This window comes from Denticeps clupeoides, unplaced genomic scaffold, assembly GCF_900700375.1.
Source record: "Denticeps clupeoides unplaced genomic scaffold, fDenClu1.1, whole genome shotgun sequence".
NCBI lineage: Eukaryota > Metazoa > Chordata > Actinopteri > Clupeiformes > Denticipitidae > Denticeps > Denticeps clupeoides.
In genome coordinates this window covers 219,013-233,858 of record NW_021629784.1, presented here as the reverse complement: position 1 = coordinate 233,858, position 14,846 = coordinate 219,013, and the positions used below count along the sequence as shown (strand labels likewise).

Below are 14,846 nucleotides of genomic sequence, written 5' to 3'. Positions count from 1 at the left end.
AAAAAAAACACAGTTTATATTCCCAATAAAAAGAGACAGAACGATAACAAAAAAATGCATTTCAAAATAATTATAAATTAATTCACATTTTTTGATCGTCTTTTCCCACTTATCCGAGGTTGGGTCGCAGGGTCAGCAGATTAAACCTGGAAGACTTCCCTCTCCCCGTCCACTTCCACCAATCCCAAAGCGTTCTGAGGACAGCCAAGAGACATAATCCCTCCACTCTGCCCTGGGTCTATCCTGGGGCCTCCTCATGGTGGGACTTGCCTTGAACACCTACCCAGGGAAGCACCCAGTAGGTCTCCTATCTGGCTCCTCTCAATATGGAGTAGAAGTGGACCAAGGGAGATTGGCAGTTACTTTATTGATCTTCCATTTGCGAATAATCACACCAACTGTTGTAACCTTCTCACCTAGCTGCTTGTGCTGCGTTCTTTCTTCTGCGTTGTATAGTTTTCTTTGACAAAGCGACACCACAGAAAGCACATAGCGCAGCAAAATCATAAACCCCTCCTTCCTGCACCTACATACAATATTCAAAACTACACAAACATGCACTAACAAATAAAAGAGTTCTAATATCTACATCAATAATATATGTTCTGCACACCAACCCTGCATCCCTGTCACTTCCCATGAGACATGTCCAAGAGGACAAACCGGGTTACCGGCCCACTAAACCAGGGTCACATCTGGATAGATTGGATGCTTCTATGGACTGGTGTCTTTTATACAGGTAGCGAGTAGAATCTCCTAATGTCAGCTCCTTAGCTTTATAAAATACACCTCGCAGTCAGAAATCTTGCTGGTTTGCATTTTCATAAATGAAATGCTAATTAGTATTTTGTTATTATTGTTCTGTTTCTCACTGTTCAAATAAATCTACCAGTGAAATTATAGACTGACACTTTTTTTGTTGTGTGATCAAACTTACTAAAATTAGCATGGTATCAAATGATTATTTACCCCCCCCCCAGTGAAGATGTGGACCCCCCACCACCTTAGAAACAATAATGCTTAACTATTAACGGTGCCTGATCATTTAATACACTTCTCCCCTCATTCTCTATTATCTTTTAATTGAGTTGCAGAAGAAGAAGTGACTTCAATAAAATCAAGCGTGATGCCACTTTGGTTTTGAAAGGGTTTTAATTTGCACTGCTTGTAATTATTGATCTGTGTGAAAGTGGAGTGATTGCCATTGTGAAACACTGCAGCACAGCTCATGGTGACACAATGAAATGTGTCCTCTGCTTTTAACCATCACCCTTGGTGAGCAGTGGGCACCATGACTGGCGCCCGGGGAGCAGTGTGTGGGGACGGTGCTTTACTCAGTGGCACATTGGCGGATCGGGATTCAAACCAACTGATTTACGGGTCCACTTCCTTAACCGCTAGGCCACCACTGGCCCAATTATTTTAGTATTTATTTAATTTATTATTTTACTTTATCCATACAGTATGTGGGTTCTCCCTCTTTGCGTTACCAAGCTATGAGCCACAGGCCACTAATTCCTTCAGTACATAAACAGTTCAACTGTTTCTCTGTGCTGCTGTACCTTTTCTCTGCAGACTGCTCTTCCCGTAGTAAATGTACTTCTGTAGCCATTTGTCACATTCCAGGGTGTGGCAGTACATGCCAAAGTCACCATCAGCTCCATCCCATTTCTGTTTAATGACAGCAGCTTGTTCCATTGCAGCAACCAAACTAATAACAAAGTGAAGTGATTGTCACATGTGATACACAGCAGCACAGCACACAGTGCACACAGTGAAATTTGTCCTCTGCATTTAACCCATCACCCTGAGTGAGCAGTGGGCAGCCATGACCAGCGCCCGGGGAGCAGTGTGTGGGGACGGTGCTTTGCTCAGTGGCACCTCAGTGGTACCTTGGCGGATCGGGATTCGAACCGGCAACCTTCTGATTACGGGGCCGCTTCCTTAACCGCTAGGCCACCACTGTTCTTCATTTCCAGCATCATGCCACATTTCAAGAAAAGCTTGCACACACACTACGTTTACGCATCTACGTGCATCTACATACAAAGCTCGCACATACACCACCTTTTCTTGGCATATTCACCACTTTTTTTTTTTTTTTTTTTTTTTTTACATTTTTCTTCGCACGTACACACTATATTCTACAAAAATGTAATGTGTGACGTGCATGAAAAACTATGTGAATGCATGCATGGCAGAAGTAGTGTGTGTGCAAGGCTTGTATGTAGATGTATAAGGACTACATAGTGTATGTGCAAGCTTGTCTTGATACATGGCCTCATACTGCAGTACTTTGTATACAGTGTACTGATGGATGGTTGTGTTGTTATATTTGGTCACTGCTCATAAGTCTCAACATGAATCCATTTTTGCAAATGCTAAATTGACTATGGGCACCATGTGTCAAGAGTGGAAAACTGATCCTGCATGTTTTTGGCTAGTCATCTGTTTAAAGACTTTATTCAGTATGTAGTAATGTCAGACATTATGGATGCTTTTTAGAACTGTTTATAGTTTAGAACTCCATCTCCAACCCTAGTGATAAACATTGATGTAAAGAATATATTTGTATATATATTGCATTGCCAAACATATTTCTACGTTTTGCGGAATTTCCTTGAATATCTCTGTAAGTGGCTGGTAATTTTTTGTCTGATCCTTCACATAATTCTCTCCCAGATTCTTCATCCATTCCTGTTGGCTTTCAAATTGATTTATTTTACTGTCAAAGTGTCCTATAATTACATTTTCAATGATAGTTTGAGCCCAAAAATCAGGAACAGAAGGTATTCCTGTAACCACTGTGTAATGTGTTTCCAAGGAATAATTCACTGTTGAACAAGAAACAGGAAATTTAGTACCACAGCAAACTGAACCTGACAATCACCTGTCTGTGTGGATCAGTTCCCTGCAAATCCCTGCACCACCAGAACTATAAAAGGACGTACCTGAGAACATAACCCTGCAAATTCTCGTGCACATTTAAAAACGTTCTAGATGTTTCCTGTGATCTGATTTTAACTACCAAAGTCCTGCTCCTGCTTGTCTGGTCCTGCTCCTGCCTGCCTGTCCCTGCTTTCTGTCTGTCATTTTGTGTTCTTTGTCCTGTTTGGAGCCGTGTCCTCTTTCTTTTCTGTGTTTGTTAAAAAATAACCCTTTTCCATGTTTACAACACTTGCGTCTGGATCTTCTGTTCCCCACTGAGACAGTAGCTGTTAATTCTCATAACTTGCACTTTTAACATTTCTGAACAAATACTTTAGAAACTTGACATTTATGAAAATATCACTGGATCTCACGCATAGTATATTTTATGAAGAAAACACTTGCCAAAAAGTGACCTATTTTAGCTTGTTCTGTTGTAGTAATGAATTTCTGCATGCAACAAAAACCAATATTTTATAATACATATATATACATTCTAATACTTTAACAAAGCGGAGGAAGACGACGACGACGTACCGCAACATACATAAAACCACAAACCTCCAGAAGAAACATTGATGTTTAGGACCAGAAGGAATAAAAGCAGCAAGAACATTTTGAATTTCTTTTCACACAACGACAGCCTGTAGATCCAGTAAATGTGAAAAACACTTCAGCTCCCCTGTTCACTGCTGCTGATACAGAGCCGGTCTAACCAGAACCACTGATTTACTCTCTCAGCATGCTGCCGTTTACTTGTGTGTAAATAGCTCAACAGGATGGTTCATTTCTGCATTCTTTTCTTTCGTGCTTTTTGGGTAAAAAAGTGGATACGTTTCTTTTTTTCCAGTTTGTAGTAAGACATTTACATTAAAATGTAGAATGTTGCAGGAAGGTTGAGTGACATATTTACATATGCATAGAGTCAGCAAGGATATTTGCAGTAAGTGGAAGAGGAATGAAGGATAAAGTGGATATGAGGCTCCTGTTTGCCTCGACATGAAAATGTCGACTTTTGTGTCTCTGAACTTAACACGGAACAAATCCACCTCAGACTCCACCCCAACCATGGAGTCCAGCACACATCCAGCTCATGGCTGCAGCATGTCCAGTCCATCTCAGCCTCCATATGAGGAGGAAGCTGAGGAGCGGGTCCAGATGGCATCAACAATTTACAACAGAAATTATTTTTGTACAGCCCACAACTCACAGGCAGTACTTCTCAATGGCATTTAAAATCACTGCAGATGTCACCCCTTATAATTAGACCCTCTCTGGACACAAGGACCATCTCCCTAGAAACAACACACATGGAGAAAAAATGGAAGAATCCTTGGTATCGTTCCAGGGTAACAAGAGCATGTAATGGCATCAATGCAGTGTTAACAGTCATGATTATATCCCATTATGTCTAAGACTGTCCATGCCCATGATGCTCAGAGTTGGTGGGACCCGGGACCGTGGTGCACCCCTCTGGTGGTCTCAATATTGGACTCTGGAGGTGATTCAGTTCCTCAGAGAGAACAGACAGACACAGCAGCAGACAGTGGCATTGTAGGACTGGTACTGAAGTACGTGGTTGTGGTGGTACACTACTGCAATGTCATAAGCTCAAGGCTTGTCAAGTCCTGCATGGATTGACTGTGTGGGTGTCACCCTCTAGGCTACTACCAACCAAATTTGACACTGTCATCAGTATCCAGGGAGACCTAATAAATTACACATTCCTGAAATGAAATAAAGCATATCGCCTCTACTCCACCACTGTACCTGTTTCAACCACATTGGGAAATAATTATAAATAATTATGATTATAACATATTTAATGTGTAAATGTCGGCTGAAAGGACAGGTTCTGCACTACAATCTACAATCTGTTAGTAATGAGTACTAAAGGTAAAGGTAGCTACACTTCACCTTCAACCCGGAAAATGACCATAATTCATTTTCATGATATATTTAACTTGTGCTTTACATTTTCATTTCCTCTATGTGCTATAAAAGCTTGGAATGTTAAAAAGAATAAAACTATTTAAACAATATATTTTTAATGTCTGATCCTTGCCCAGATATAAGATGTACTTAAGACATATCGATACTGCGAATACACAGCCAGTGAGGATATTAACTGTCCTACACTGAGACGACTACGAATAAACAGACAGCAGATGTGAATGTTAACACAGTTTCTGGTGAATAAACAGCCAGAGCATTACAGCAGCCACCAAAACAGACCATTTTTAATTCCTAGTTATATGAACACTGTCATGTTCGTAAAATGCTGTAAAGACATTCTGAACTTGGCCTAAAATATATCAAACACATGACATTATACCAGATATTATCTATTTATATCACTGCTGGTACTCAACTCAATGGGTGAAAGCTTGGAGCAGAATCTTATAAAACCCATCCTGGTCCATCAGATTTATTTCAGAATAAACACCCATTTAGGTTCTCCATTCTGATATGACTAGAACATAAAAGATTAGCAACATAGTAAAACTCCACATTTATATGAATGATGAACCATATATAAAAACACAAACTCCCGATACAAGATCACTTTTAAGGACCAGAAGAGGACAGATGAGGATGACAAAGATCTTCATTTTGCCAGATTAATCAATATTCGATCCTCATGTTGTACAGGCGTTGGACCAGTCGAGAACTTATAAAACGCCTCCACAAATACACCATGTGTGATTCAAATATTGACAGATGAACCAAGTTCAAATTGTGCTTTTATATTTGTTTCTTCATTGATGTTCTGCATTTTTATGATGCTAAAATGTGAACTGCAATGCATGAACCTTCACTGGGGGCAGATAACATGAACTCCTGCAGACAGCAGCATGCAGACTACACTGAAATAGCTCCTTATCCGAATTATACGTGTGGATGGATTAAATTTAACCCAGTAGATCAATAAAGTCTGACAGAAGTTTAAACCATAAAATACTTTTAATATAATATGTGTAGAGACCAGAGAACCAGGTTTGTACCAGCTGATGTCACCCACACCCGTTCTTTCAACATCTACACAACACACATCAAAGAGAAGCTGTGAATAAACTCACTGGGGTCTTTTTGAAACACATATGGTTCTATAGGATGTTCTCAACATTACCTATATGGATCTGTGATAAGTGATTAACAGATTTAAAGATAAAGATTAGGTTCTGGGTTAATTAAGATAATGGTATTTATAGATCACTCACATATTAAGTTGTACAAATATACACACCTCTATTAAAATGATAATGTTTTGTAAAATAATGAAACCATGTCAGATCATGTCAAAATTATTCTGATCTTTATTATGACCTAAGTCAACAATTCTGAAAAAGATAACAAATATGAACCAAAATAAGATATTTTTGGTTAAAGATTATGTTTTTTCATAAATACAGTGTACATGGTACAAATAAAAGGTCATACAAATTAACATTTATCAGAACAAGAATGTATCATCCCAATAAATATATACTATATATATGCAAAAAAATAATACTCTAATTATACACTGTAAAAAAAAGGTTAAAGGACCTGAGGGAAGTCCATGTAAGAGCACCATAATGTTAAACAGTCTTATGGCAGTGGAGTAGGAGCTGCCTCTGAATTGTTCAGCCTGGGCTCTGTTTGTCCCAAGATGCCCTTCTAGTCATATTTCACATTACATCCAGTCCACAATCTTTCCATATTCTTATTTCATTTAACTGAAATATTGAATAAATTCTGAATACATTCTGCTTTAAACAACAGATCTTTACCTAATTAAATGATATATGAGACAATATAAACAATCAATTGATTAAAAAATCTGCAATTAATTAATCAAGTTGAATTGTGATCTAAAGTACTATGTTTATGTAGTTTTCATTTACTTCTATGACACATGGAATTTTTTCTCTATACAAGTGTAAATTCCTTGGGATCAAGGAACACAAGCTGTCAGAGCTGCATGCCTAGCTGGTACTGTTCTTTTGGCTGTGTTTTATAATACTTTCTGTGAATATTGTCCTTGCGATGTTATACTGATGATATCACTAAACATCTGTGTTACTGCAGATGGTTTTATTACTGTTTTCAAAGTGCAGTAGGGCCGGGGCAGCTGTCGTGTACAGGAGACCCGGCAACACTGAGAGAGGAGGCAGAGGCACAGATATTGTCAGATGTGGCTTCTGACCCCCTTCTGGGAGCAGACTGGTTGGCTGGTGTGGTTGTTGTGTCAGTAGATGCTCCTTCTTCAGTCCTCTGGGTGACAGGAAACAGAATACCAATAAAATAAGCAAAAAATACTTTGACTATATATATTTACTGTATGGTTATGTTGGGGAACAACTCTTTGAAATTACTTGTTACTGTGTTCTTTTGTGATGTACATTAAGGAACAACTGGACCACTGGACAATAAAACTGGATTTTACCCCCCCCAGAAATGTTCACTTTACACATTTGCACACCTTCACCCTGCCTGTTGCAATATTTGGTTATGTTTGCAATATTTGCATATTGGTTCACTTGAATACTTGCAATATTTGCAATATTGAGGTCTATAGCAGGTCTATACTACCAAGAAGTATTATGCTTTATCATCAATTTTTTTTTACATTTGGTATATAGACCTCACCGTTGACCACACACACTCACAGACAAATAAACACACACTTCAAATACATCACGATAATTACCAACTATTCAGGTGTACCCTTTACCCATTTTACCCATTACTTTCCCATTGCACATGTCTAGATTTCAATTATACATTTGTACATATTTATTTTATTTTGCTGTTATTTACCTCTGTTTTTGCTGCTATTACTTCTGTTTCTATCCACTTTCTGCTGTACAAATGCAATTTCCCACTTGTGGGACTAATAAAGGTTGGTCTTATCTCATCTTATTTTATGATCATGCAAATCTGCTGTATAATTACTCTCCTACTTGTTCTCAACCCAGCCACTGTGACCATGCATTTCTTGGTGATGGTTCCAGGAAGATGGGGAGAGTTGCATCCAGCGTAAAAAAAACAGACAGATTGAGCCACTGTGGCGAGTGAAAGGGAGATAACAGCAGTTGTAATTGTTCACACTGCACTGTAGTCTGTAGTGTTTCACCATGATCCTGAAGAAAGGTCGTCTCATTTCACTATGTTCTGCGTAGATCACTGGTGTCCAATCTTTTTCATTAAGGACCACTTACAGAAACATCTATGAATGGTGAATATCTTTCACTAGAGGTGAAGGATATTGGCTGACATGCGACGATTCATAGAGTCCATCCATAAGCATTATATGTGGGAGGATTAAGGATTAATTCATGACCCCCACAAAATCCAGCCATGAATAACTTGAATTTATAACTTTTTAGTTTTTTTTTTTACTAATTTCATTTGCTAGTAAAATATTAGCATGTTTAATCATCTGCTAATGTTACTCATCACTCTGCTGAATGCTTGGTATTACCAAATACCTAATATTTTGAGGTGAATAAATCTTTCTTTGGTTAAACTTGTTTTGTGATGATGTTGCCTTGATCATATATCTGTGGCTTCACCTTGTGTTGAAACTAAAATGTACAATAGAGTTGAGAACAAATTTAATGTATGGGGCCATCTTTCATTATATTTCAACAATTAGCTCTGGACTTAGATCACGGGCGCAGTTTGGACACCCCTACTGTAGATGGTAAAATAATATGAAAATCCACCTCTGTTCCATTTGCATTGGAGCCGGCAGGGGGCACCGATTCAGGAGTTGCCAGTGGCTCAGATTCTTCACCAGATCCCTGGGTGACAGGAAAAAGACAGAAATTATTATATTTGAAGGATATCCACTAATTGAATGTGCAGGTTAGATATGGGTACAAATGAAGAAGGAACAAATGAGCCACCAATAGGGTGAATATCCAGTGATCAAGAGAATAAAGAGAGCACTTTCATTTTAACACTTTGGCTCATCTCATTTTGCGTCTTTCCGAAATGGCATTTACATTTACAGCATTTCACATTTAACCTAATCCAGATTTTAGGTGTGTCTGCAGTAAGTGGGTACAAGCAATACAAAAGGAAATAGCTGCACTGAAATCCTACAACATTACATTAGAAAGAACATGGTTTGGCACAGAATGATGCCCAGATTTGATATTAATCAGCATCCGCCAAAGCAACAAATGTTTAGACTAAAGAAAACTAATTTATTTGGTCATAATTCCTGTGATAATGATTGTGAAAATTAGATAAAAAACTTACTTGTTGCACATTCTGATCAGGATCTGATCGAAGATAGAAGAGTAGAAAAAAGTTACATATCAGCAAAATTTTTATATGTGTTTAGTAAATATTTTATATAAATATTAAATATTGAAATTTAACCACAAGTACAAATGTTTAAAACAAAAAAAACTTGCGTCTAAACAAGTGTAATACTCCCGTCTGGCCTGCTGGTATCCTGTATAAAAGAGAAGAGAAAGTATTTTAGTATTTTACTGATTAGTAGTTTCCCCACATGACACCATGTTTGGTGTAAAAGTTACTGATGTTGTTTGCTGCGTCTCTCTCACCTGATCTTCTCTTCACAACCATCACAACACCAACAACCACAGCGATGAGAACGAGACCAGCAACAACCAACCCAGCAACGATGCCTGGAACATTATTACCTGCAGTAAAAGATTAGTGTAAATTACTTTTATACTGGACTGTGTGGAGTGTGTCCTGGGTCAGTGTGGTGGGCAACATTAAAATGTTTAATGTCATTTAGGATGTTGCCCACCTGAATTTGGAAAACTGTCGCCAAAATAGAAGTAAACGTCTGTAAAAACCTGTGAAATAAACCTGTAGAAACCTGTAAATAAACGTGTGAATCCAGATGTATTATTTTTATAATGTGCTCTATGGTATGCTATTATGCTATGTGCAGTTGTAGCGGCACCAATAACTATTTTACTGGTCTTATAGAATATATTAAGATGGTTATAAGATGCTTTTTAAATGTGTTGTGTAAATGTGATTACATTTTTGTTTTAGAGGTTGTGTCACGAGGTGAAATCGGTGACGCACTTGCAGACATGCTGTGAGCGGGGGGACAAGCCGTCTTACAGGGAGAGGACACTGGACGGGCTGAGGAGGAGGACCGGAGGCGTTTGGTCTGTGAGAGGGAGGCTGGCAGGTTTAAGGACGGTCCGGGAGCGTGGACTGGACGTGAGGACGTCTTGGGCGGCAGGAAGGTGGGGGAGCTTGAATTCACGTTTTCACACAAGGGGCAGGCAGGCTCAAGGTCAGGGACGGGCAGAAGTTGTGGCCAGGAGTTCCGTCGTGGTCTCAAGGGGGTCAGGGAATTCTCTAAGTCGGGGGCAGGCGAAGGTCGTAGTTCATGGGTCGAATTACTTGGGTGTGGGTAAGTGAGCTAGCGTCTCTGGTGAAGAATCTCAAACAAAGAGCGGCGTCTCCTCAGGGTCACCTGACTTTTATACTTGACGCTGCCCGCCTTCATTTCTGTCTCCCTGGCTGGTCTGGCGCTCTCTGGTGGGTTGGAGGCGTGTTGGCCATGACAGTTTGGTATAAATGTGTGTAAAAGGGTATTGATGTATTTCTGCTTCCTTATTTGTAACAGAGCTGTCAGTAACATTAAACTCAGATCAATGGTCAATAATGGAAGCATAGAAGGGGTCAGTCTGGAGGGTATATATAATAATTAACTAATTTGTTTCTCATTATCATTGTTATTGTACAAAAACATCAAACGACTTTTAATTCTGTTCACATGACCATACAGTGAAATACTCTCCACCACACTTTCTTGTAAAGGATCCTGTACACACTTCTGTCAAAAGAAATTTACAAAGAGGAAACTGATTCTGTCTGCTGCTAGAAGCTCCTGTACCTGCACTGTTGGTCCTGATCTTCTTCTCAGTCAGGATCATGTGGATTGGGTCTCCACTCTTGTGCTCCACCACACAGGTGAACTGGTTCTTCTTCCACACATCAGGGGTCACTTTGAGTTCTGCACATTTCTGGAAGGTTCCGTCATGGTTGGGCAACGTCTCACCAACATCTACATCTTCGTGCAGGTCCTGTCCATCTTTCTGCCAGCTGATGTTCACCTTATCAGGGTAGAAACCTGTAGCGTGACAGACCACTGGAGAGGAGGGGACTCTCTGCAGCAGAGACACCTGAGGAGGGACTAGAGACAGGAAGACAGGAGGGGGACAGGGAGAGAATTTGCAAGAGAAACAGGACGTCTTCATATCAGCAGAACATCCAAAAAATGCTCATTTTATATTCAACACTTCACTACATCTACCTGCCAGTTTACACTCCAAATACAACTGCAGCTCATAAGAGGTTCAGAGATGCATATTTCTAGCTGATCCCCATTTTCCTTGTTTTGTTTCATCTGTTTGTTAATCATCATACATTAATTATAACATATAAACTGTCTCAGTGTTTGTGTTTCTCGTTGTTCTGTGTGCTGCTGTACCTTTTCTCTCCAGACTGATCTTCCCATAGTGAACATACTTCTTCAGCCAGTAAATACATTCCTGGGTCAGGTAGTTCTTCCTATACTCAGCATCAGCTCCATCCCATTTCTGTTTTGTGATTACAGCCTGTGGAACTGGAGCAACCCAAGATGAGCTCTTCAAATCCAGTGAGATAAAATCTGCTCCATCGTAACCAAACTGTCTGTATCCATCTGTAGCTCCAGTCTCATCATCCAACTCACAGCCGTACATTGACTGTACAATGTGGATTCCTTAGAGAGAGAGAGTTTTTTTTATTGTTATTATTTTGTATTCATCTGTTGAATTTTCTAAAATATAAATGTATATAATTTTTTTTACTATATATAAACTACATGAGGATTTATATGAATCATCTTCATGCTACCACATGAAATAAATTATTTTAAAAAGCAAAAGTTTCATGTTTTTCTGTAGTTTACAACAGAATCAGGTCAGACGTCTCCAGTTCATTTTAGGACTGGAGGAGGGACCCCAGCAGTAAAACCTGTAAAAAATGTAAATGTAAATATAAACGTAAAACCTGCTGCTGTATCCTGTGATTAAACCTCAACCCAATAACAAAATAGTGATGATCAGCTGCTTGAAGTTATAAATGATTCTTAGATTGTGTAAGATAATATAATGTAACAGTGAGTAACACTGGAAAGCTGTAGTATGTGGTAGGCGGGGCTACAGGGATTGGTAAATTATTTCAGCTCTATGTTTGTTATGTTTCATGTTAACTTGAAATTAAGTGTGTAATTAAAACACTTTTTGCTAAATTTAATTCCCTGTGTAGAAATGTTGGTACTGAACATGCTACTGTAATGTACATTGATATTAATTAAATAAGTATTTGTATTTGTATTCGAGTTTCTTTTTCAGCTGGACCTCACCATGACATAATGGGACAAATTCCAGATCAGACCATCTGAACTGCCGCTGTCTGAACGGCACAGCAGAATGACCAAAAAAAGAGTTTACATCTACTGCCATTTCTAACAACTGCAGGACCATAGACAGGCTAGAGGAACCCATATTAATGTGAAATAATCTCACAAAGTGAAATTTTCATGATTAAACACACATTTTAAGACATAACCTTTAAACCCTTTATTAATATGCACAACTTTCATTAGCACTGTTCTGCCCTTAGGAAAAGAGTTAATGTTTTTATGTTAGTTTTAATGTTCACATAAAATTTTATATGAAAATGTTAGAAATAATAAATGTTTATTAAGGAAAAACACTTTGTGTTTGTAAGATCTTGTGAGATTGTGGATCTTTATTTTGACACGTTTGTAATCTGCATCCCATGATGCTTTTCGGTTGTGACATGCTGTGGAAGTGATGGACTTTCATTTATAGCTTTCAGCAGATTGTGCGGCCACGAAATTAATGTTTTTTTTTTCTGTTTTATTCGGTTCTCACTGGTCTTTGCACGAAGTGAAGTAATAAAGGAGCAGGACGGTCTTATTCCCGGCTCGTGAAAAACGAGTTTGGCTCGCTGTTTAATCTGTGTTCACACACACACAGACACAGACAGAGCAGTACAGAGTAGTTACTGTGGAAAGTAAAATATTTTCATGCTTAGTACTAAGTTTAGCCAGAAAAAAATTGACATGTTTGCAGGGGAAACAGATTGGTCTGAGTTCAGTCGTTTCTATGACAGGAAGGACGGTTGAACTGAATAAAAATCAGATGTGGATGTGCTTATATTCAGGCCATTTATTATTTAAAACCAGGATTAGATTTCTACTCACCGCCTGACTGGTTAAAACGCTGCATCGCTGTAATCAGATTGACTTTGAAGGAGGCTTCAGATCCCTGAAGATTCTGGGTAGTTCTGGTCCAGTATTCTGGTCCTTCATTATTCTTGATCCAGTCCACCTTGGGAATCGCTTGGCTGGTGTTACTGTCGTAATACAGAAACTGTTGTCCATCCACCAGGCCGACAGCAGTGAATTCTGGGAAATTAATTCCCTGCGTCACTGCAGTGTAGAAATACTGCAGGGAACGAGAACCTGTAAATAAATATTAAAACAAAAATTTTAACAAAAATTAATTTATTAATAATAAAAAACACAAGGCTGCATAGGCTATTCCCTCGTTAATTAATGGGTTCTTTCCTTGTCAATTAAGCAGTTTAAAGAAAGACCCCTTCACAACTTCCACTCAAGTGAAGAACTCTCCAGGAAACAGGTGTATCAGAATCTAAGTCTACCATAAAGAAAAGACTTCATGGGAGTAAATATAAAGGATTCACCGCAAGGTCCAAACCATTAATCAGCCTCAAAAATAGAACAATATTGACTTTGCCAAAAAACTCCTGAAGAAGCCAGTCCAGTTCTAGAACAGAATTCTTTGGAGTAAGATCAACCAGCACCAGAAAGATGGGAAGAAGAACGTTTGGAGAAGAATTGGAACAGCTCATGATCCAAAGCACACCAAATCTTGTGTAAAACATGGTGGAGGCAGAGTGATGGCATGGGCATTCATGGCTTCCAATGGCACTTGTTTACTGATGATGTGACAAAATACAGAAGCAGCCGGATGAATTCTGAAGTGTATATAGAGGAATATACTTTATTCTCAAAGGCAGCAAAGTTGATTGGACAGCGTTTCACAGTACAGATGATCCAAAACATACTGCAAAAGCAGTAAAAGTTCCAGACTTCAGGCAATCATTACCTGCAAAGGATTCTTGGCAAAATATTGAAAAGTAACATTTTACTTATAGTTATCTTTCCAATTAGGTTTGAACTTAACAAAAAGTGGAGACCTGGCCTCCACAGTCACCGGACCTGAACCCAATCGAGATGGTTTGGGGTGAGCTGGACCGCAGAGTGAAGGCAAAGGGGCCAACAAGTGCTAAACACCTCTGGGAACTCCTTCAAGACTGTTGGAAAAGCATTTCATGTGACGACCTCTTGAAGCTCATCGAGAGAATGCCAAGAGTGTGCAAAGCAGTAATCAGAGCAAAGAAACTAGAATATAAAACATGTTTTCAGTTATTTCACCTTTTTTTGTTAAGTACATAACTCCACATGAGTTCATTCATAGTTTTGTGAGTCCAGTCTAAAGTCATTTTAATTGAAAAAGCTCAGCTTTTTTATGCTGCAAACATGATGCTGCTGTGAACTGACAAATTCCCATCATTTAGTATTCTCTGTTCTGGATTTAATCTATATCAAATATCACAAGAGCATTATGTGCACCCGTATCACAATTTAATAATTTGACCATAACACAAACCTCCTGATGCAAGATCGCTTTTAAAAACCAGAAGATGAAAGATGAGGACGAGCAGGACCATGATTTTGACAGATTATTCGATGATTAGATCCTCACGGGCTGCAGACCTTAGACCAGCTGGAAATTCCTCATGTCTTCCTGTGATCTTTACAGACTTTA

The 14,846-nt window shown here is 38.9% G+C and overlaps 1 protein-coding gene across 1 annotated transcript; it reads right to left on the bottom strand.

Moving 5' to 3' along the window:
* Positions 1-6,222: 6,222 nt before the first annotated feature.
* Positions 6,223-14,833, bottom strand: LOC114774223 (H-2 class I histocompatibility antigen, Q10 alpha chain-like). The gene is made up of 10 exons (XM_028966136.1): positions 14,688-14,833; positions 13,196-13,456; positions 11,411-11,683; positions 10,814-11,113; positions 9,574-9,590; positions 9,492-9,537; positions 9,339-9,379; positions 9,181-9,203; positions 8,640-8,717; positions 6,223-7,185 (listed from the first exon to the last, which is right to left on the bottom strand). The coding sequence occupies exons 1-10, from the start codon at positions 14,746-14,748 to the stop codon at positions 6,978-6,980; spliced, it is 1,308 nt and encodes a 435-aa protein (XP_028821969.1). The 5' UTR covers positions 14,749-14,833; the 3' UTR covers positions 6,223-6,977.
* Positions 14,834-14,846: the final 13 nt, after the last annotated feature.

Coding starts and splice junctions, on each gene's coding strand:
- LOC114774223 (XM_028966136.1), bottom strand. CDS start 14,748: ATGGTCCTGCTCGTCCTCATCTTTCATCTTCTGGTTTTTAAAAGCGAT. Junction 11,684..13,195: donor GCGTTTTAACCAGTCAGGCG/GTGAGTAGAAAT, acceptor TCTCTCTCTAAG/GAATCCACATTGTACAGTCA. Junction 8,718..9,180: donor CTGATCAGAATGTGCAACAA/GTAAGTTTTTTA, acceptor CCTGTCACCCAG/GGATCTGGTGAAGAATCTGA.